The 20,406-nt window shown below is 43.8% G+C and overlaps 1 protein-coding gene across 4 annotated transcripts; it reads right to left on the bottom strand.

Moving 5' to 3' along the window:
- Positions 1-291: 291 nt before the first annotated feature.
- On the bottom strand, positions 292-18,731 carry LOC110529349 (mitotic checkpoint serine/threonine-protein kinase BUB1 beta). Of its 4 annotated transcripts, none has more exons than XM_036984728.2 (23): positions 18,595-18,731; positions 17,787-17,928; positions 17,488-17,547; positions 17,058-17,202; positions 15,582-15,778; positions 15,186-15,325; positions 14,701-14,897; positions 14,357-14,457; positions 11,837-12,051; positions 11,357-11,469; positions 10,624-10,757; positions 10,147-10,181; positions 9,910-9,972; positions 9,652-9,692; positions 9,170-9,405; positions 8,529-8,698; positions 7,734-7,874; positions 7,095-7,183; positions 6,559-6,720; positions 5,947-6,077; positions 5,539-5,704; positions 4,262-4,377; positions 292-590 (listed from the first exon to the last, which is right to left on the bottom strand). In XM_036984728.2, the coding sequence occupies exons 2-23, from the start codon at positions 17,918-17,920 to the stop codon at positions 458-460; spliced, it is 2,919 nt and encodes a 972-aa protein (XP_036840623.2). In that variant the 5' UTR covers positions 17,921-17,928; positions 18,595-18,731; the 3' UTR covers positions 292-457. The 4 variants fall into 4 exon arrangements, with proteins under 4 accessions (XP_036840623.2, XP_090098675.1, XP_090098677.1 ...); XM_090242549.1 differs by having other exon boundaries at positions 7,734-7,881; positions 8,527-8,698; XM_090242551.1 differs by having other exon boundaries at positions 18,565-18,698.
- Between the last annotated feature and the right edge of the window lie 1,675 nt (positions 18,732-20,406).

The following is a 20,406-nucleotide window of genomic DNA, read 5'->3' on the forward strand; positions in this document are numbered from 1 at the left end:
TAATTGGAATGTTCTAGATTTACATTTACCATGTTACATCTACCCCCCCGAAAACACACAACGCAAGTCTGGCTGGTTAACTGCAAGTGTATGCCATGCTCTAACTTAATAAGACGTAACTCAGATTTATGTCAGAACAGAATTCTCTCTGTTCATGTACCATAAAACAGTTCAGGGGTGACTGGTCTATGATCAATGCCACCAGGACAACACCCTCTACAGGCCATATATAGGCAGTACATCCTAAAAATGAATACAACCATTAAAAAAACTAAACACGCAAAACAGTCATAATGAATAAGACGTATACTTTATTATGAACAATCGCATTTAACAGAAAAACAATTACATTGAAATGAGGAAAAAACTAAGGGACTAGCAAAAACATCTAGGAGACAAATAAAATCTAAATAGCCACACGGATAAATCACTGGGAAGGTAGTGCTAGGAAAGAAAACTAGGCGCCATAGCAAGCAAATGTAGACTTCTTCATGTCTTCAAGTAGCTCTGTGAGAACTGATACAGAAGGCCTGTCTCCGGGATTCAGAACGGTCCGGAAGAACTTGCTCCAAAACGCATCGCTCCGGTCACTGTAAACAAAAAGAGGGACAGGGGATGAAAGACAATATCTGCATCCCAGTAATCTAATAATGTGTCCTTTCTCAAGGCCGCATTCTCAGAGCTTGCGCTGACCAGCGTCTTCACTGACATTTTCAACCTGTCCGAGTCTGTAATACCAACATGTTTCAAGCAGACTACCATTGTCCCTGTGCCCAAGAACACTAAGGTAAACTGCCTGAATGACTACCGACCCGTAGCACTCACATCTGTCACCATGAAATGCTGGTCATGGCTCACAACACAATTATCACAGAAACCCTGGATCCACTCCAATTCGCCCCAACATGTCACAATTGCTATTGTACTTCATACTGCCCTCTCCAATCTGGACAAAAGAAACACCTACGTGAGAATGTTGTTCATTGACTACAGCTCAGCAGCGTTCAACACTAGTGGCCTCCAAGCTCATCATCCAAGCTAATGACCCAGGGACCGAACTCCTCCCTCTGCAACTGGATCCTGGACTTCCTGACGGGCCGTCTACAGGTGGAGGGTAGGCAACACACCAGCCACACTGACCATCAACACAGGAGCCCCCCCAGGGGCGCGTGCTTGGTACCTCCTGTACTCCATTCACCCACAACTGCGTGGCCGTGCACGACTCAAGACGCCATCATTCAATTTGCTGACGACGCAATGGTGTTAAGTCTTATGACTGACAACATGACCTAGCAGTTTGGTGCCAGGACAACCTCTCCCTTAACGTGAGCTAAACAAAGGAGCTGATCATGGACTGCAGTAAACAGAGGGCCGAGCACACCCCCATTCACATCAGCAGGGCTGTCGTGGAGCTGGTCGAGAGCTTCAAGTTCCTCAAAGTTCTACAGCTGCACCATTGAATGCATCTTGACTGGCTGCATCACAACTTGGTATAGAAACTACTGTCAGAGGAAAGTCCTAAAAATGGTCAAAGACTCCAGCCACCCAGGTCATAGAGTGTTCTCTGCTCCCGCACAGGAAGCGGTACAGGATAGAGGGCAACCGATTAATTGGCAGGCTGACCACCTGTTACGCGATTGCAGCAAGGAGCCAAGGTAAGTTGCTAGTTAGCATTAAACTTATTAAAAAAAACAATACATCTTAACATAATCACTAGTTAACTACACATGGTTGATGATATTACCAGGTTACCTAGCTTGTCCTGCGTTGCATATAATCAATGCTGTTAATTTATCATTGAATCACAGCCTACTTCGCCAAACGGGGGGTGATTTAATTAAGCATATTTACAACAACAACAACAAAAAAGCACAACCGTTGCACGAATGAACCTAACCATGAACATCAATGCCTTAATTACACAAGTATTTCATTTATTTATTTTTTAAACCTGCATATTTAGTTAAGAAATTAATGTTAGCAGGCAATATTAACTAGGGAAATTGTGTCACTTCTCCTGCATTCATTGCACGCAGAGTCAGGGTATTTGCAACAGTTTGGGCCACCTGGCTCGTTGCGAACTAATTTACCAGACTTTTACATAATTATGACATAACATTGAAGGTGGTGCAAAGTAACAGCAATATTTAAACTTAGGGTTGCCGCCCGTTCGATAAAATACTGATCGGTTCCGTATTTCACTGAAAGAATAAACATTTTGTTTTCAAAATGATAGGTCATTAATATGGTCAAATCCAGAAACTAACGCTCATATTTGTGTTTATTATAATTAGGTCTATGATTTCATATTTGATAGAGCAGTCCGACTTAGGCAGCAGCAGGCTCGTAAGCATTCATTCAAACTTTACTGCTTTTGCCAGCAGCTCTAAGCAATGCTTGCTTCACATCTGTTTATGACTTCAAGCCTATCAACTCCCGAGATTCAGCTGGCAATACTAAAGTGACTATTAGAACATCCAATAGTCAAAGGTCTACGAAATACAAATGGTATAGAAATAGTCAACGCGTCATAATTCCTATAATAACTACAACTTAAAACTTAACTGGGAATATTGAACCACCAGCATTCATATGTTCTGAGCAAGGAACTTACACGTAAATTTTTTATTTTTTAAAGCTAACATGGCACATATTGCACGTTTACTTTCTTCAACACCATTTTTGCATTATTTAAACCAAATTGAGCAGGTTTCATTATTTGAGACGAAATAGATTTTATTTATGTATTATATTACAATAAAAGTGTTGGTCCAGTATTGTTGTAACTGTCATTATTAAAAAATATATAAATCAAATGAATAAAAAACAAAAAACAAAACTCTGCGTCAAAATCATTAAATCGGTTGACCTCTAGTACAGGAGCACCAAGTCTGGAACCAAAAGGCTCCTGAACAGCATCTACCCCCAAGCCATAAGACTGCTGAACAGTTAATCAAGTGGCCAACCCGACTATTTACATACCCTGTGTATTATCTATCCCGATTGCCTATTCACATTTACTCCTACCTAAATGTAGATATTACCTCTACCTCGTATCCCTGCACATACTCCTTGTATATAGCCGCTGTCATTTTATTGTGTTAACATTACTTTTTTGGCAAATCTGTAAAAAATATATGAAATAAATGTAAACTCTGCATTGATGGGTAAGGGCTCGTAAGTAAGCCTTTCACAGTGGACTACACCGGTTGTATTCGGCGCAAGTGACATAAATGTGTTTGATAATATGGTGAAAAACAAGAGGATTGGAAGACAGGAGCCAGTTGTGTTCCAACATACCTATATGGCTTCCTAACCTCATCATTTTCTCTCTATGACCACTTATCAGACAGCCCGTAGGGTCATCACTAGTTACCACAGGCACGAAGTCAGAAGGCCCGCTTACTGGACCAATCAGATGAGGGTGTGTGACGAGGCATATTCCGGTTGGTGGGAACTGTCTCATTTTCGAAATAGCATCGAGTTCAAGTTTGATATATAATGTGTATATCAAAACATTATACTGTGTATTAAAAGTAAAGTGCAGGAATAAATGTAACAAAATATCAGTAAAAAACAAAAAATGTAAGTCAAGGTTACATTTGTCTTCCTAAGAAGGGGGTGGATGGGCTAATAGAACATTTCCAGATGGGTTTCACCCCAGTGTTTTACCCAAAAGGCTCAGAATTAGTTTCCATCTATGCGGGCCGGCACTCAGTTGGGGCCAAAGCCAGGCCACTGGAACTTTTCAGATTTCATTAACATAACAATGGCTAACTGAACTTTAAACACCTCGCAAAGCAAAAAAGGTTGAAGTTGTCATCTTAAAAAAAATATGAAATATGTGAAACTACATTTTACTTGTGGATTTTAAAATAAAAATCAAGATGTCAATTTGTCAACATGCCATTTTAAAAACAACACAGATATTAAACCTATTTTGGTTTTACACAAGTAGTAAGGGCAAACAAGCTCGCTAGGAGAGTTTGAATAAGACATCCAAGTAGGACTCTGCATTTAAAACGGTTGGTTTATTAGATAATAAATAAGCTAATCATTGATGAGCACTAGATTCAAGCAACGCAAGTCTCTCGTCTGCATACACATACTCCCTCATTTGATTGGTCGTTCCCCACTAACCGTAAGCCGGGGTACATGACATCACCCCCTCATCCGATTGGTCGAGTAGGACAGGCCTTCTGACTGTGGCAACTGGTGAGGACCCAGCGGCAGGACATGACAAGAGGAAACCGTAATATACCTGGGACGCGCTTCCTGATATTCCTCCAGTGTCCACAAGGAGTCTTCCTTAACCAGGCGCATGGTTCTCTTCTTCAGCAGAGTGTGGACAGTCTCTGCAATGCCCAGGAGATCCACCTGTAATCAGGGAGAGCGACAGCTACTGAACTAGGGGAGAGCGACAGCTACTGAACTAGGGGAGCGCGACAGCTACTGAACTAGGGGAGCGCGACAGCTACTGAACTAGGGGAGCGCGACAGCTACTGAACTAGGGGAGCGCGACAGCTACTGAACTAGGGGAGCGCGACAGCTACTGAACTAGGGGAGCGCGACAGCTACTGAACTAGGGGAGCGCGACAGCTACTGAACTAGGGGAGCGCGACAGCTACTGAACTAGGGGAGCGCGACAGCTACTGAACTAGGGGAGAGCGACAGCTACTGAACTAGGGGAGCGCGACAGCTACTGAACTAGGGGAGCGCGACAGCTACTGAACTAGGGGAGCGCGACAGCTACTGAACTAGGGGAGCGCGACAGCTACTGAACTAGGGGAGCGCGACAGCTACTGAACTAGGGGAGCGCGACAGCTACTGAACTAGGGGAGCGCGACAGCTACTGAACTAGGGGAGCGCGACAGCTACTGAACTAGGGGAGCGCGACAGCTACTGAACTAGGGGAGCGCGACAGCTACTGAACTAGGGGAGCGCGACAGCTACTGAACTAGGGGAGCGCGACAGCTACTGAACTAGGGGAGCGCGACAGCTACTGAACTAGGGGAGCGCGACAGCTACTGAACTAGGGGAGCGCGACAGCTACTGAACTAGGGGAGCGCGACAGCTACTGAACTAGGGGAGAGCGACAGCTACTGAACTAGGGGAGAGCGACAGCTACTGAACTAGGGGAGAGCGACTCAATCGTAAATGTAGGTATCTGGTAGCTTTTTAGGATGGGTTTTATTTATATATACACGTACCACAATGGAATATTTTACATTAAAGAAAACCTAATTGCAGTGCATCTTACATAAGGGAAAAACATGATTAAAAAGAGAAACACATACAGGTGAGGTTCAAAAGAGCATTGGGGCCATGCAATAAATAAATGAATCAAATACATCCTACATAATGTAAATAAAGTATAAAGATGAAGATGGGGCAGGCCGAGGGTTTTTGGGGAATGCATTTCAATTAAAAATAGTGAAACATTGACTTTATTCTTGATGTCTTTTTAGACTTTCCTCTGGAAAGCATGTAGCGATGTGATGGTGCCAACAAGAGGCTGTAGACAGGTGTGTACCGTACCTGATAGGGGCTGGCAGAGGGGGCTAGTAGATCCTGTGTGATGAAGTTATGGGCTGCTGGGAGGATGTGTGCTGCTGTCACCTCTGGCTGAAGCTCCAGGTCCACGGAGCAGGAGAAGTCCAGCGCCACGGCAGCACTGATCTTATCCATTGGTTCATCATAATGACTGAGGGGGGGGGGGGGGGGGGCAGAGAAAAGGAAGAATAAGACTTGACTAGTAGATAATATGACTTATGATTTAAAGATCAAATACACATGTAGGGAAATGGCCCTAATGTTTATCTCCCACAGCGAGTGTATGCAAGGATGCAAGGTGAGTGAGTAAGTAATATGCCTGTATGTCAGAAGTCTGCGTTCGGAAACTCATATGCATGCGTGGCTGGACCGTGTGTGTGTGTGTGTGCATACCGATTCATGACCAGTGTGTCTGGACTGAGAGCTCCGTGGATCAGGTGGCAGGAGTGCATGAGTCTCACCAGCTCCACTGTCTGCATGGCCAGGGAGGCCACGATTTCCTCAAATGACTCCTCAGCCACCTCCTGTGTATGCCATAAGGAGAGGAACCACAGACTTTAACAGGTCTTTCCTATCAGAATCCTGTTCTTTACATCATAACTAGTGTTTTTTTTGCAAAAAGAACACTCAACTAGCAGTTCTTAATGGACAACTTCAAATAGAACCTCCTCGTTTCAGATCATTTTCTTCCGTTTGATGCCTACTGAACACGACCCAAGGTAGACTATAAAATTACATCTTGCAAAGGGTTTATACGCCGAGCTATTGTTATTTTAGGGGTGGGGAAAGGTTGCAAGATTGAATCCCCGAGCAGACAAGGTAAAAATCTGTCGTTCTGGCCCTGAACAAGACAGTTAACCAACTGTTCCTAGGAGGTCATTGAAAATAAGAATTTATTCTTAACTGACTTGCCTAGTTATATAAAAAGGTTAAATAAAATTTTTAAAAAAAGCAGATTCTATAAGGGTACAATAATGCATGGAGGACAGGGGTGGAACTACCCACACGCAGTGTGCTCTGCTGGGAGGCCTTGTGGACCGTGACGCAGCCATCCTGGAACAGGAAGCAGCGCCCCGCGTCGTGGACGGGTGCCTGGGAGTCCCGGGCTAGTCGCTCCCTCAGTTGTGAGCCGATGTAGAAGTCCCACGGCACCGCGGTGCGCTCCAGCTGCACAAGGCAAGAGTGACGTGTTAGATCTCAACTCACTGGAGAACACCGTGTAAAGTAAATGTCAAAATCATCATGTTGATCTCATGGACTGTCAGTCATTGTATCCATAGCACCATATATGGACTTGATTTCTCCAGCGCCATCCCTCAGCTTTATAGCAAAAGTGGAGGGGAAAATTTTGCCATTAAAATAAAGCCAACGAACCAGCAGTGCAATTTTGCTTAATCTGCTATTCTAGAAAAATAGAGGTGGAGTCTGCATACATAAACAGTTTGAGGTGGAGCGTACATGAAGGAAATCATTCAACTCATCAACTCACATGAAGGATAGTTATTTAAATCTACTTTGAGTTCAGTCATTCACTGCCTTACCTTAATGGCAACGTCACCTCCACCTTGGCCTGCATAGATGGAAAAGTTCTCATAGTCCATCTTGGAATAGGTAGCAAAGGTGTCGTTCCCTTTAAGCAAGACGGTAAAAAAATAAACAAACAAGCGGTGTAGTATTATAATCCGTCATTTAAACCAGCCGCCCAGCCCTCACTAAACCAGCCCTCACTAAACCAGCCGCCCAGCCCTCACTAAACCAGCCGCCCAGCCCTCACTAAACCAGCCGCCCAGCCTTCACTAAACCAGCCGCCCAGCCTTCACTAAACCAGCCGCCCAGCCTTCACTAAACCAGCCGCCCAGCCTTCACTAAACCAGCCGCCCAGCCTTCACTAAACCAGCCGCCCAGCCTTCACTAAACCAGCCGCCCAGCCTTCACTAAACCAGCCGCCCAGCCTTCACTAAACCAGCCGCCCAGCCTTCACTAAACCAGCCGCCCAGCCTTCACTAAACCAGCCGCCCAGCCTTCACTAAACCAGCCGCCCAGCCTTCACTAAACCAGCCGCCCAGCCTTCACTAAACCAGCCGCCCAGCCATCATTAAACCAACCGCCCAGCCATCATTAAACCAACCGCCCAGCCATCATTAAACCAACCGCCCAGCCTTCATTATTAGTTGAACTACCTAGAATCAGCACACCATCTTCCTCAGCCATGGGAAGGGGACCATCCTCTGAGTAGAAGTTTGGAAAGGAGCTCAGGTCCACTTGATCCAGCAACCGTTGTCTCACCCTCACACTGCAAGGGTCCTCAATCACAGGTTGTACTGCAATACCAGGAAGGAAGAACAAGGCATTCCAACATCAAATAGACTTTACTTATTCCTTACAGCTCCTAGTGAAGCCAAGAGTCTTAAATATACTAGCCATACAAAATGAATGGGCACTGGATTGAACCCCCAAATAGTCAGATTCAGCAGTGTTAAATAGGTGAAATGAAATGTCAGTGTGCAGTTGAGCACATTAATTCATAACTGATAGTTTCTTATGGACCACATGGAGTTAACAGTTACCTACTATGCACCAATGCTTCTACTGAAACATAAGATACCAATCCAAATGAAAATGTATTTTAAGAAAAATTAATAGAAGGCTTATTTTTTTGGTCCACTAAACTGCCATGTGCAATACAATGCAATGACTTTTACATTGATTTGAGGTGAAATACAGCTTTCTTGGACAGCCAAAGAAAAGGCAGGCAAGAATTTATACTGGAAATAGGATTGTGTAATTCAGCAGTGGCAAAGTTTGTTTATTATTATTATTTTTTACATTTACGTCATCTAGCAGGCTCTTATGCAGAGCGACGTACAGTAGTGCATACACTTCACACCCCCCCCTTCTCAGTCCTGGTCCCCCGTGGGAATCAAACCCACAACCCTGGAGTTGAAACCGCCATGCTCTACCATCCAGATACTCACTGCATGGTGAATTCTGGTCCATGGCTTCGGGGTGGGGTTCTGCGTGGCTGTCCTTCAGCCTGCCGAGGTGGTGGACGGCCTTGCCTCCAGAGTTCGTGCACACGGAGGAGGCGGAGGTGGGGCCTGAAGCCATGGAGCCCCAAGCCTCCAAGCTGGCTTCTTGGATAGGGCTGCAGAGCAAACGTCAAGGAGATGGTCACAAGTGCCCTGTTCAAATAGATATTTTCTTGACGCAATTACTGTTCTGACATAATTGGTGAAAGCAATACAATGGGTTTTAGAATGTTGGTAACACATTAGAGCTGCACGTTATGACCTTTCCCTTTATTTTCCATTTGAGCGGGGTTGTGTTCATTAGGCATAAAACTGAAGAAAACAAGGTGTAAAGAGGGGAGGTACTACCTGAACTTGTCCAATAAGAAAAGGGTCATTTTCAGATACATTCAAACATTTTACAACAATGTGTCCGCATCAATGAACACAGCCCCCGGCTTATCATCATGACTTGCACTGGCAGAGATGGTTTAGAATGACTCCGGGAGGGAAAGGGGACAAGCTATAGAACTCGCTGCCATCAAACCATCAATAAGGCTAGTGGACCCTTGTCGGTCGGGTCAAGTCATTGGGTGGACAAACTATACCTGAGCTTCTTCCTTCCGTCCGAGTCAGCATCAAGTTGAGGGGTAATGCTGGGCTCCTTGGTCAGAATCCCAGCGTTGGGCGAAACCGCCCTCTGTCCCATGGCGTGATAAGGAGAGGAGGCCATCTTGGCGGCCTTCACAAAGTCCTGCGTGTCCTCTGGGCTGGAGCACAGAGTCTTGTTCTTGTGGCCGCTGACCACCTCCTCGTTCAGGGACTCTGTTCGCTCTGGGAAGTTCTGGATGGTACAAGTCAATCAATCTACCTATTGATATGATTTTTTTTGTGCAACCAGGAATTTCCAACAGATAACATACGTACACTAGACTGAGCTCAGGTCTGAGTTAGCAAGACCGCACAAACAGATCTGGGAACAGGCTTTACAATCAAAGGCAGTGGATCATTGATGGTCTTGTCTGAACTGTACTAGATTAGAGAGATCACTTCGTAGCACAAGTGATCTTGTTCCAAAAACTGTCCAAACCTTAGATAATTGAGTTCGTTCAGAGTGGGGGATACTGCCACCTGTCAAAAAACACACAAAAAAAAACCAGGATCACCATTGAAGTGCATGGAAAAGTCTGAAAGAGTTTGATTAGTGTCATTGTTCCCGCATAATTATTAGTTCTCCAAATAATACTACTGTGTTAAAATAACATGTTTTAACCCATGTTACAAAACTTAACCTCAACAGTTTTGAAGTAGGTTGGCATTTAGAGGACTTGTGTACATTCAGAATTACCTGGAAACGGGTAAGGAGTCTTAAAGCAAAGACCTCTGTCTCCAGCAGGTAGGAAAACATCATCTAAAATAGCAATCAAGTCAGAGAAAGACCTCAAGTACAGGTCAAATGTCAGATAAAGGCCAAGTACAGGTCAAAGTTGATAATTGACTATCAAATAGCTATATATTTTGTTTTACCTCACATTTTTTTTGTATGTTGCGTGTATAGCATAGATGCAAACTAAGGAACACAAACCTGGACACATGTCCTTTTCACAGGGAATAGGGTTTCTGTAAAGTAAAATGGGGGAGACATTTCATTGTCATATAGCCTAATTCATGCATGTGAAAGTATGACTTGTTTGACTGTCTATGACAATGTAAACTAGACTTAAGCAATCAGGCCCGAGGTGGGGTATACGGCCAATATACCACGGCTAAAGGCTGTTCTTATGCGCGACACAACGAGGAGTGCCTGGACGCAGCCCTTAGCCGTGGTATATTGGCCATACATATACATACATCTATCTATCACTAACCCTAGAGGTGCCTTATTGCTATTATAAACTGGTTACCAATATAATTAGTGCAGTAAAAATAAATGTTTTGTCATACCCTTGGTACACGGTCTGATATACCACGGCTGTCTGCAAATCAGAATTCAGGGCTCGAACCACCCAGTTTATAATGTTTATTAATGCAGTGATACATGACAGGAGTCTCAATGGCTTACCCAGACCCATGTGCAGAGCCAGACTGGGATCCTTCATCAAAGATCTGGAAGGCCATTGCATTCGGTTGGCTGCTAGGTAGGACAGTTCCAGACCTACACTCTGTTATTTGCATGGAATCAGTCCCAGTGTCATCCTAGGAGCAAAAAGTTAGGAAAATTGTTTATTTTGCATGAAAACACTTAGACAGCAGGGTTGTGCTCAATAAGGAGAAAATGTTTAGGAACTAACTTGTCCAATAAAAAAACTAATTTTCCTGTTGCAACCCCTATGATATTTTTCAGAAGCAGTGGCAGAGTAGAGTCTTCCTGGGGTATACATCTATACTAAATAAAAACATTAAAAAAACTGGGGAAATATTGGCTACGGTGCGCTCTACTGAACATGACCCAGATAGTCTAGTAGCAGATAATCATATTAACTATCCCAAACAAGTTGCTTTCACAGTCGACGTCAATGACCTCTGCAGTTTTTCTAAACACTTTCTAGCTGGGTTTCCTAAACAGACCTCCAACTGAAAAAAAGGGATGGCAAATCACAATTACGAAACACATTGGACATTTGCAATGCAAGCTCAGATCTCTCAAACCAGAATAGTGTTCAGTAGGCAAGAAACGCAACGAAAGGGGTAGATAATAGCGGAATTTGTCCAATAAGAGACACTTTGTTACAAAACGCGTCGCTACGATGTGCCCTAATGAACACAACCGTGTATTAAGAGTGTTTGCCACTTGCCTGTTGTGATAGTTGTGGTCGTTGCTGGGATTGCTGCAACTGAAGCAGTCGTTGCTTCTCATCAATCTGTTGCCTCAGCCTCTCTTTGGCTTGGCTCTGCTGTTGAATCGTCTCTATCAAAAGGAAAGGGTGGGAATAAAGAATGAATATAAAGGGTCATTGGTGGTTGACCTTGAGGGAATATGCCAATATGAGGAGAGAAGATCATTGAATTTTTTTAATTTATTTTTTAAAGTCCGAAGACAAAAAGGGAGGGCCCCGAGTGACCGTGTGAAACAGCAGTCGAAAGCACAGTAGACCATTTTATTCCCCGACAAGATACATGAATATGGGATACACAGAGCTTTTTTTACCCAAGTATTTTGTCCAAATCTATCGGTTGTATGTCTATACTTTAAAAGATGCATTTGAAAACAGGAAATATGTAAAATGTCATGGGACATCCCAGGTATAATGTGACAGTTACTGTCCAATGGTAACCTTCGATTTCTTGCCGCTTGCGTGCGAAGTAGTGTTCGGCACGCAGCTCTTCGATGCTCAGCTCCACAGCGCCATTCAGCAGCAGCTCTTTGAGGTACATGCTCTGTTCCTTCACCCCGCCTCCTCCTCCCTCCTCCAGCACAGACTCCTCTTTGGAGGGGGGCGGGCGATCAGAGAGGACAGTGTTCACTGCCGGGTCAATCTTACACGCAGACCTGTAGCCGTGGAGAAAGTGGAGGAGATTATTTTTGCTGCATTTAGGTCAGAGATAAGACATTAGCTAGCCTACTTGGTTAGTTAGCTACTGCAAACAAGAATTTCCATGGTTTCTAAGAGCATAACCAGACCATTGAGAGTTTATGCATCATCAACTTCTTGTAATTTACTCCTTTTACTAAAAACACATTTTTGACCAGAATATGCACCAAAATTAATTCTGACCAGGTAGAAAATTCATGCGAGTGTTCTTTATATGCATGTATGAACCTTACTCTTTACACTTGAGACATTTGTAACAACATTTGTTTGCAGAGTCCATCTTTAACCATGAGGGGAGTTACTCTAACCTGGCCCTAGATCAGCTGCTTGAGTCAACTTTAGTCCTCCACAACTCACAAAGAAGGGGTCTGGTCTAGAGGTCAACCAATTAATCGGAATGGCTGATTTCACAATCAGTGAATCACAATCAGTAATCGGAATTTTTGAACGCTGATTATATTGAAATGAAATCAAATGTATTTATATAGCCCTTCGTACATCAGCTGATATCTCAAAGTGCTGTACAGAAACCCAGCCTAAAACCCCAAACAGCAAGCAATGCAGGTGTAGAAGCACGGTGGCTAGGAAAAACTCCCTAGAAAGGCCAAAACTTAGGAAGAAACCTAGAGAGGAACCAGGCTATGTGGGGTGGCCAGTCCTCTTCTGGCTGTGCCGGGTAGAGATTATAACAGAACATGGCCACGAGGAGACTGCGTGGCAGGCTGACCACCTGTTACGCGAGTGCAGGCAGCAAGGAGCCATGGTAAGTTCCTAGCTAGCATTAACTTATCTTATAAAAAAAATCTTAACATAATCACTAGTTAACTACACATAGTTGATGATATTACTAGTTTAACTAGCTTGTCATGCGTTGCATATAATCAATGCGGTGCCTGAAATTGTGTCACTTCTCTTGCGTTCAGTGTAAGCAGAGTCAGGGTACATGAAGCAGTTTGTGTCGCCTGGTTCATGTGTGAAGACCATATCTTCCTAACAAAGACCGTAATTAATTTGCCAGAATTTTACATAATTATGACATAACATTGAAGGTTGTGCAATGTAACAGCAATATTTAAACTTAAGGTTGCCACCTGTTCGATAAAATACAAAACGGTTCCGTATTTCACTGAAAGAATAAACGTTTTGTTTTCGAAATTATAGTTTCCGGACTTGACCATATTAATGACCTACGGCTATTTCTGTGTGTTTATTATATTATAATTAAGTCTATGATTTGATATTTGATAGAGCAGTCTTGACTGAGCGGTGGTAGGCAGCAGCAGGCTCGTAAGCATTCATTCAAACCGCACTTTCCTCTGTTTGCCAGCAGATTTCCACAATGCTTGAAGCACAGCGCTGTTTATGACTTCAAGCCTATCAACTCCCGAGATTAGGCTCGCAATACTAAAGTGCCAAAAAGAACATCCAATAGTCAAAGGTCTATGAAATACAAATGGTATAGAGAGTCCTATAATGACCTAAAACTTCTTAACTGGATTTAAAAAAAAGGAACCACCAGCTTTCATATGTTCTAAGCAAGGAACTTAAACAGTAGCTTTTTTTACACGGCACATACTGCACTGTCACCTTCAACACTGTTTTTGAATTATTTAAATCAAACCAAATTGAACATGTTTAATTATTTATGAGACTAAATGATTTTATTTATGTATTATATTAAGTAAAAATAAGTGTTCATTATTCATTGAGTATTGTTGTAATTGTCATTATTACAAACACATTTAAAATATGTATATATTAAGCATCTGCTTTTTTTGGTCCTCCACTACTCACACAGAAGGGGTCTGGTCGCCCTCCTCCACTACTCACACAGAAGGGGTCTGGTCGCCCTCCTCCACTACTCACACAGAAGGGGTCTGGTCGCCCTCCTCCACTACTCACACAGAAGGGGTCTGGTCGCCCTCCTCCACTACTCACACAGAAGGGGTCTGGTCGCCCTCCTCCACTACTCACACAGAAGGGGTCTGGTCGCCCTCCTCCACTACTCACACAGAAGGGGTCTGGTCGCCCTCCTCCACTACTCACACAGAAGGGGTCTGGTCGCCCTCCTCCACTACTCACACAGAAGGGGTCTGGTCGCCCTCCTCCACTACTCACACAGAAGGGGTCTGGACGCCCTCCTCCACTACTCACACAGAAGGGGTCTGGACACCCTCCTCCACTACTCACACAGAAGGGGTCTGGACACCCTCCTCCACTACTCACACAGAAGGGGTCTGGACACCCTCCTCCACTACTCACACAGAAGGGGTCTGGTCACCCTCCTCCACAAAAGGCTGGAAGTTGAGCCTGCTGGCAGGGACCGTTACACTGGAGGCAGAACACCATGACTTCTGGGGAATCTGCCAAGACAAAGAACACCCCCTTAAAATGGCTTAATAATAACAGTTATAAACAGTCAAATACAAAAAGGTTCCACAGAAAATTGTATTAGTTCCATATTAAAACACAAACCCAAGTCTACCAACTCAATTCACTACTGGCAAGCTATCTCGACAAAGTCTCATAGATTAGAAACCGTGCACATTGATGCAATTTAAATGACAGGTCAAGTTATCTATGGAGATCGGCATCGGCGGTCAAACCTTGATGTCGGCCAATTGCTCAGACATGACTTGGTTCTCGTTGGCCCTGCTGCTGGGTGGTGCCATCCAGGGTTCCAGCTTCAGTTGTGCAGCTTGAAGGGAATCCGCCTGATTCTCGTTAAACCCCAGGATCGGGTTTTTCTGGATGTGGCGAGCTGACCGCCTGGGCAACTGCAAGTTCAGACTTCGAGAGTGTCCTACCAAAGATAGCAAAACAGTTGAACCGCTACATCCTTACTTTACTTTTAATTAAAGGCTCAGTGGCTTTTTCTTGTGTCAAAGTACAGCATTTCATCTGAAAATACTGCATTTTAGAACATTTTCTAAACATCAACCAAGATCGACTCTGGATCCACTTTCCTCAAAGACGGCATTGAATTCAGAACACTGCCGATTGGCTGAGAAAGCCCCCATCTACACACCCATTCGTAGAGCAGCTACTTTGCAGCTAAACCCCTACCTAGTAACGACCACAAAGGGCTAACCTGCAGCCTCTGTTCGATTGACTGGTGCGACGGCCTTCTTTCTCCCCCGTGGTCTCAGGTCTACCATACTGGTTCTTGCTGGTTCGGGTTCCTCCTCAGTTGCAGACCAAGCCTGATGGGCCACCCTGGCCTGGAAACCACTAAAATGAACAAATAATAATCACCAAACCACCGACAAGCAAGGACAAGGGCTGTGCCTAAATCCTCATTAAATCACGCTAAAGTAATTACTATGAACTAATAGTACATTCTGTTCAGTACAAATGAAAATCTAAGTACTGTGACTTATTTGTAATGGGGCATATTGTTTACAGCCTACTCCCTTCCATATATGACGTAGACAGAGGCAGACATAGGACAGCTAACAAGGAATGGACAGAGACAAGGAGCACACACTTGTGATATTGCTGAAGTTTATCCATGGGCTGGGCTCTGCACTTAAGTCCCTCACGGAAGATGGCGTCTGCCCTCTGGAAGTTGCCGTGCTTCTCGAACTCCTCCGCCCAGGCAATGTAAAGGTCAGCCCGAGTGAGTCCGATGCCGTTGTCCTGCATGTAGCTGAACATTTCCAGGGGCTCCATGCTGTTCTGGGCCTACAAAACAGCAGTGTCCATTAGGCACCAAAACAAACTCAAATAGGGAGGAACTACCTGGACTTGTCAAATGAGAAAATCTATTTTTTTTTTATGTTGCAAAATGACTTGGAACTTTTCCGTTGCGTATCCTAATGAACACAACCCAAGTTGGGTCAATTGTTCAGAGTTCTGTATCGATGCAAACAGGTGGGTAGTGATAGCATGCAAGCCAATGTCTGTGCTTTACCCAGTAGTAATGTACAGTATATTGAACGGCAGGGGTTGGAACAGGTTCGAGGAACAGAACCCTCAAAAAACATTGAGGAACTGAAACAAACATTTTCAAATCTTGAGAACCGGTTAATGTTATTTTTGCTCCAAAAATATTCCTAATGTCTAGTCTATAATTCAGTAATAGCTAGTAATAGCCTAAACACATTCCAAGCCACATCATGATGTTCTGTATTTTAAGCCAAGCTCCATCCATGTCCACCCTCTCTCCTCACCCGTGAACTGTCCGTTGCTCTAGTACTTGCACTTACAGTATCTGTCCATCAAACTAGCTTACCCATTCCATAGCCAGCTGCTCTATCCATGCTAATTGGTGGAGTAAATTAAATAGCCAAATGTAAAAACGATTGATTTCACTAGGCACATTTTTTTTTTATATATACAAAAAGTAACTGATACTTTTTGGGGTTCTAACTGGCTCAGAAGTTTATTCTTCCGGTCAGAACACTGAAACAGAACAATATAAATGGGGATTATTTTCAGAATGAGTGGAAAATGTATGTTCCAAACCGTTCACATTTTCATACAAATTGATACGAGCATCTAAACATGGCTGTAAACATACATTACTACACCTAGTATTAGCTTGGGGAATGCAGAGAATATTGCTCCATTTCACTATTGTCAATGAAGGGAAACAGTGAAACTGAGCAATATTTCATTTGGATTACAATATTCCAGGCTATCCTTAGTAAAGCATGCGTTTGCAAGTGTGATATTGCATGAGTGGGCAATAAACTGCCTTAGCTCTTGCTTAGCTCAATAAACAAATTGGATATGAACAAGATCACGCATAAAATGTAGATATTCTCATTGACCACTAGAGTGTGATCATAGAAGCGAGGCACACGAGGCTATCGGTATTCCTTAATCTTTTGGTAATCCATGTCATGTTGCCGCTCACTAGCTCTGGTCCAGGGCATTAGCGGAGTTTGTCTATGGAGTTCAACATCTTTCAATACAGTAGTGGAAGATCACGCACTAACGACCTGGACTAGCCACTCACCAAATTGATCCAGAGGTTGATGTAACGGGGGTCATCGTAGTATTTCTTGTCATGAGCAAAGAGCTGCACAGCCCTCTCCAGCATGGCCGTAAGACTGCTCTCTTTACTACCCTGGGGGTAGGTCTTGAGTGTCCATTTTAGGTACCTGCACAACACAGAAGCCAAAGTTGTGTATGGTCCCAGAGTGTGTGTGTGTGTGTGTCTGTGTGGTCAAACTATTGTCCAGAGGGACATTTTGGACTGGAAGCAAGTTAAACCGGATTTAAAAAGTTGACCTATACAAAAGTTAAACAGATCACACAAAAACACAGATATACCATTATGGCAGGTGAAGTTAGGGAGCATGGGGAAGTGTATGCCTAAACCTCTGTGTGTGTGTGTGTGTGTGTGGTGAGGTGAGGTGAATTGCATATGCTGCTGCACATCTCACCTATCCCAGATATCAAGTGGATCATCTCCAGTGTACATATGGAGTTCCAATTCAAACGCTCTGTGGGGCACAAAACAGAGCTTTCAATTTTATAGACTGAGCCTGTGTGAACTTTTAAAGATATGCCCCATGTAGAAACTCACCAAATCCACACAACACCAAATTCTAGAACAGATATTATAACATATCTCTACACAAAGCCAAAACAGAATAGCCCGGACAGTGATTCTTGACCCCAAACTTAAAATGGTTGAATATAGCTAGCTAGTAACATTGTGAAGACAGCGTTGTTGACATACTGTCTCTGTTGCTGGATGGCTGCATGACAGGATCCCTCTTGGTGGCTGAGGTGCAGACCAGTCACAGCCAATCCCTCTCTCAATGGCTGGGTGTTCTCTTTACACAGCCCCCGTTCTGCCTCCACCTGGGCCATAACCACAACTTTGAAAGAAAAGGGGATGTTCACTAGCTAATTACTTTAAAATGCTAAAAAAGTAGCCTTCAATCTAGATTACATGATGACACCAGTGTACATGACACCATACATACACACTTCACTAAACGTTATATTGGACGTATTGTACTGAATTTGTCAGTGTTCCTTCGACATTACTAACGCTAACGTATATTAATTTACGACTAGAATACTAAACAAAAACACTTACACTTGGTAATAGTAACGCAAGCTAGCTAACAGTTAGCATGTGGCTGAAGTAACATTTACCGTTTAGTCAATTAGCAGACGCTCATTTCCATTGACAGGAGAAATTAGGTTTAAGTGCCTTTATCGACAGACTTTAGGCCAACTTAGAATTTTTATAAAAACGACTCATTTGCTGATTTAACTAGCCAGCAATCTGCTGTTCATGACACACTAGTTGGCTAGCTTTCTTGGTTTGCATTTTGTTATTTTAGTAATGAAACGCCACTACGCTAACGTTAGTTTGGCAGCAACACAGTTATTTTATAGCTAACGTTAGCTAGCTTAATGAAAGGGACCGGTCGAGTTAGTGGTAACTAACGTTACATACATTATGTAATGTACAACTCAAACTTAGCTAGCTAAAGACAACTTACAGTTTCTGTAATTATACAAAATATATTCACCGTTTCTCTTCTCAAATCTTAAAATGCAAAAGTTGGCTACAGCTGGTTACGCCTGTGTTTTCCACACATTTAAAATGAACCGCCAGCAAAGGACGAACGCGATTGGATTATTTATTTTTTGATCCGCCTATTCGTGTTCTTCTTCTGTGGGTTTATGCGGACTACAACCCCAAAAATGTGTGTTGCTGCCACCAACTGGACGGGTTGAAGCCAAAACAAGGTCAAAAGAAAAGCCATATGTTATATGGAAACTAACTTAATCCACCAAAATAAAAATAGTACATTGACAAAGCAAAACAAAACTCCCACTTCTCCTTTCTTTCAATTCTCCATATCTCGCTTCTCAGGCTCTAGGGCCTGAGAGGGTGGTACGGCTCTAGGACCTGAGAGGGTGGTACGGCTCTAGGGCCTGAGAAGGTGGTACGGCTCTAGGGCCTGGGAGGGTGGTACGGCTCTAGGGCCTGGGAGGGTGGTACGGCTCTAGGGCCTTAGTTGGTAGTACGGCTCTAGGGCCTGAGAGGGTGGTACGGCTCTAGGGCCTGAGAAGGTGGTACGGCTCTAGGGTCTGAGAGGGCGGTACGGCTCTAGGGCCTGAGAGGGTGGTACGGCTCTAGGCCTGAGAGGGTGGTACGGCTCTAGGACCTGAGAGGGTGGTATGGCTCTAGGGCCTGAGAGGGTGGTATGGCTCTAGGGCCTGAGAGGGTGGTACGGCTTGTGAAAATATTCCATGTAACTCCTTCCCAGGAAATCTTTTAGCCCCAGGAACCTCTCTGCCGCTTCCACAATGATTTCCATCTTCTTGGACCTTCTCTCCACCTTGGCAGTGCCATTTATCACCATAGGTATAATGGCCACAAAGTCCACCCTAACATTTTAAATGTCAGGATCCTGCAAGTGAAAGGGAACCCCTGCAGCCTGGAGTGAAGGCCTATTCACCACCATGGACTCCTTTCACACCCTCAACCCTTTTAACAGCTGCTGCATAGCCCTGACTTTGGCCACCTCATTTTATTTCACCCTTGTGGGGCATTTGAAAGACTTGGCTTCATGGTTCCCACCACAATTACAACATTTTCATCACTTTTACAACATATAATATGATATTTTCCACAAATTTGACATCTCAGTTTCTCCCTTCTGCAAACACTCAAAACATGACCAAAAGCTTCACTGCATTGGTCTTGGGATAAAGGCTCTAACTCTGTAGTTAATATACCCTAACTGCACTGGAGTAGGGAGAGACTCCATGTAAAAACATTTTTAAAGAACAGATGGACTCTTCACTTTTTCACCCTTCACCACACAATTAATCCGAAGTGCATCAATCACTCCAGGAATATTTTTCAACATCTACTTCCCACGTGACTCCAGATATAACCCTCTTGAGGGGTGCCCTATTCCTAAGAGAGACACACACAACACTTCAAACTTATCAAATCGGGTGAGACGCAACACACATTTATTCTGATCCTCAGAAGCACAAAAAATCTAAACCAGGCCGCGTCTCATGATCCTCACAGCCTTCACTTTACCCAGCACTCTCTTCACCAGTCTGGATATCTCAAATGGATTCCTCAAGATTGGTAATTTGACCATCTGCTCCTCATTTATAAACCGTACCCCTACAAGATACGAAGTGACATTCTCATCACATTCTTTTGGACAATATTCCAATTCTCCTTGATTTTACCTCCATGAGATTCCGAATCCACTTCATCATTCCCCTTCCGCCATCTTTTTCTCCTCTCTGAGTGGATAATGTCACTGCACTTCCGTAGAAATGGGTAGATTAGATTATTCTGAGCCCCTGGG

Source organism: Oncorhynchus mykiss, chromosome 8, assembly GCF_057628025.1.
Source record: "Oncorhynchus mykiss isolate SJ-2025 chromosome 8, ASM5762802v1, whole genome shotgun sequence".
NCBI classification, from domain to species: Eukaryota; Metazoa; Chordata; class Actinopteri; order Salmoniformes; family Salmonidae; genus Oncorhynchus; species Oncorhynchus mykiss.

Bases quoted from the DNA above. Each gene is read 5' to 3' on its own strand.
- LOC110529349 (XM_090242549.1), bottom strand. From the start codon at position 17,920: ATGGCCCAGGTGGAGGCAGAACGGGGGCTGTGTAAAGAGAACACCCAG. The intron at 9,693-9,909 runs GTAATTCTGAAT...GTTTTTTGACAG, and splicing joins GACTCCTTACCCGTTTCCAG to GTGGCAGTATCCCCCACTCT. The intron at 591-4,261 runs GTATATTACGGT...TTTTGTTTACAG, and splicing joins TATCAGGAAGCGCGTCCCAG to TGACCGGAGCGATGCGTTTT.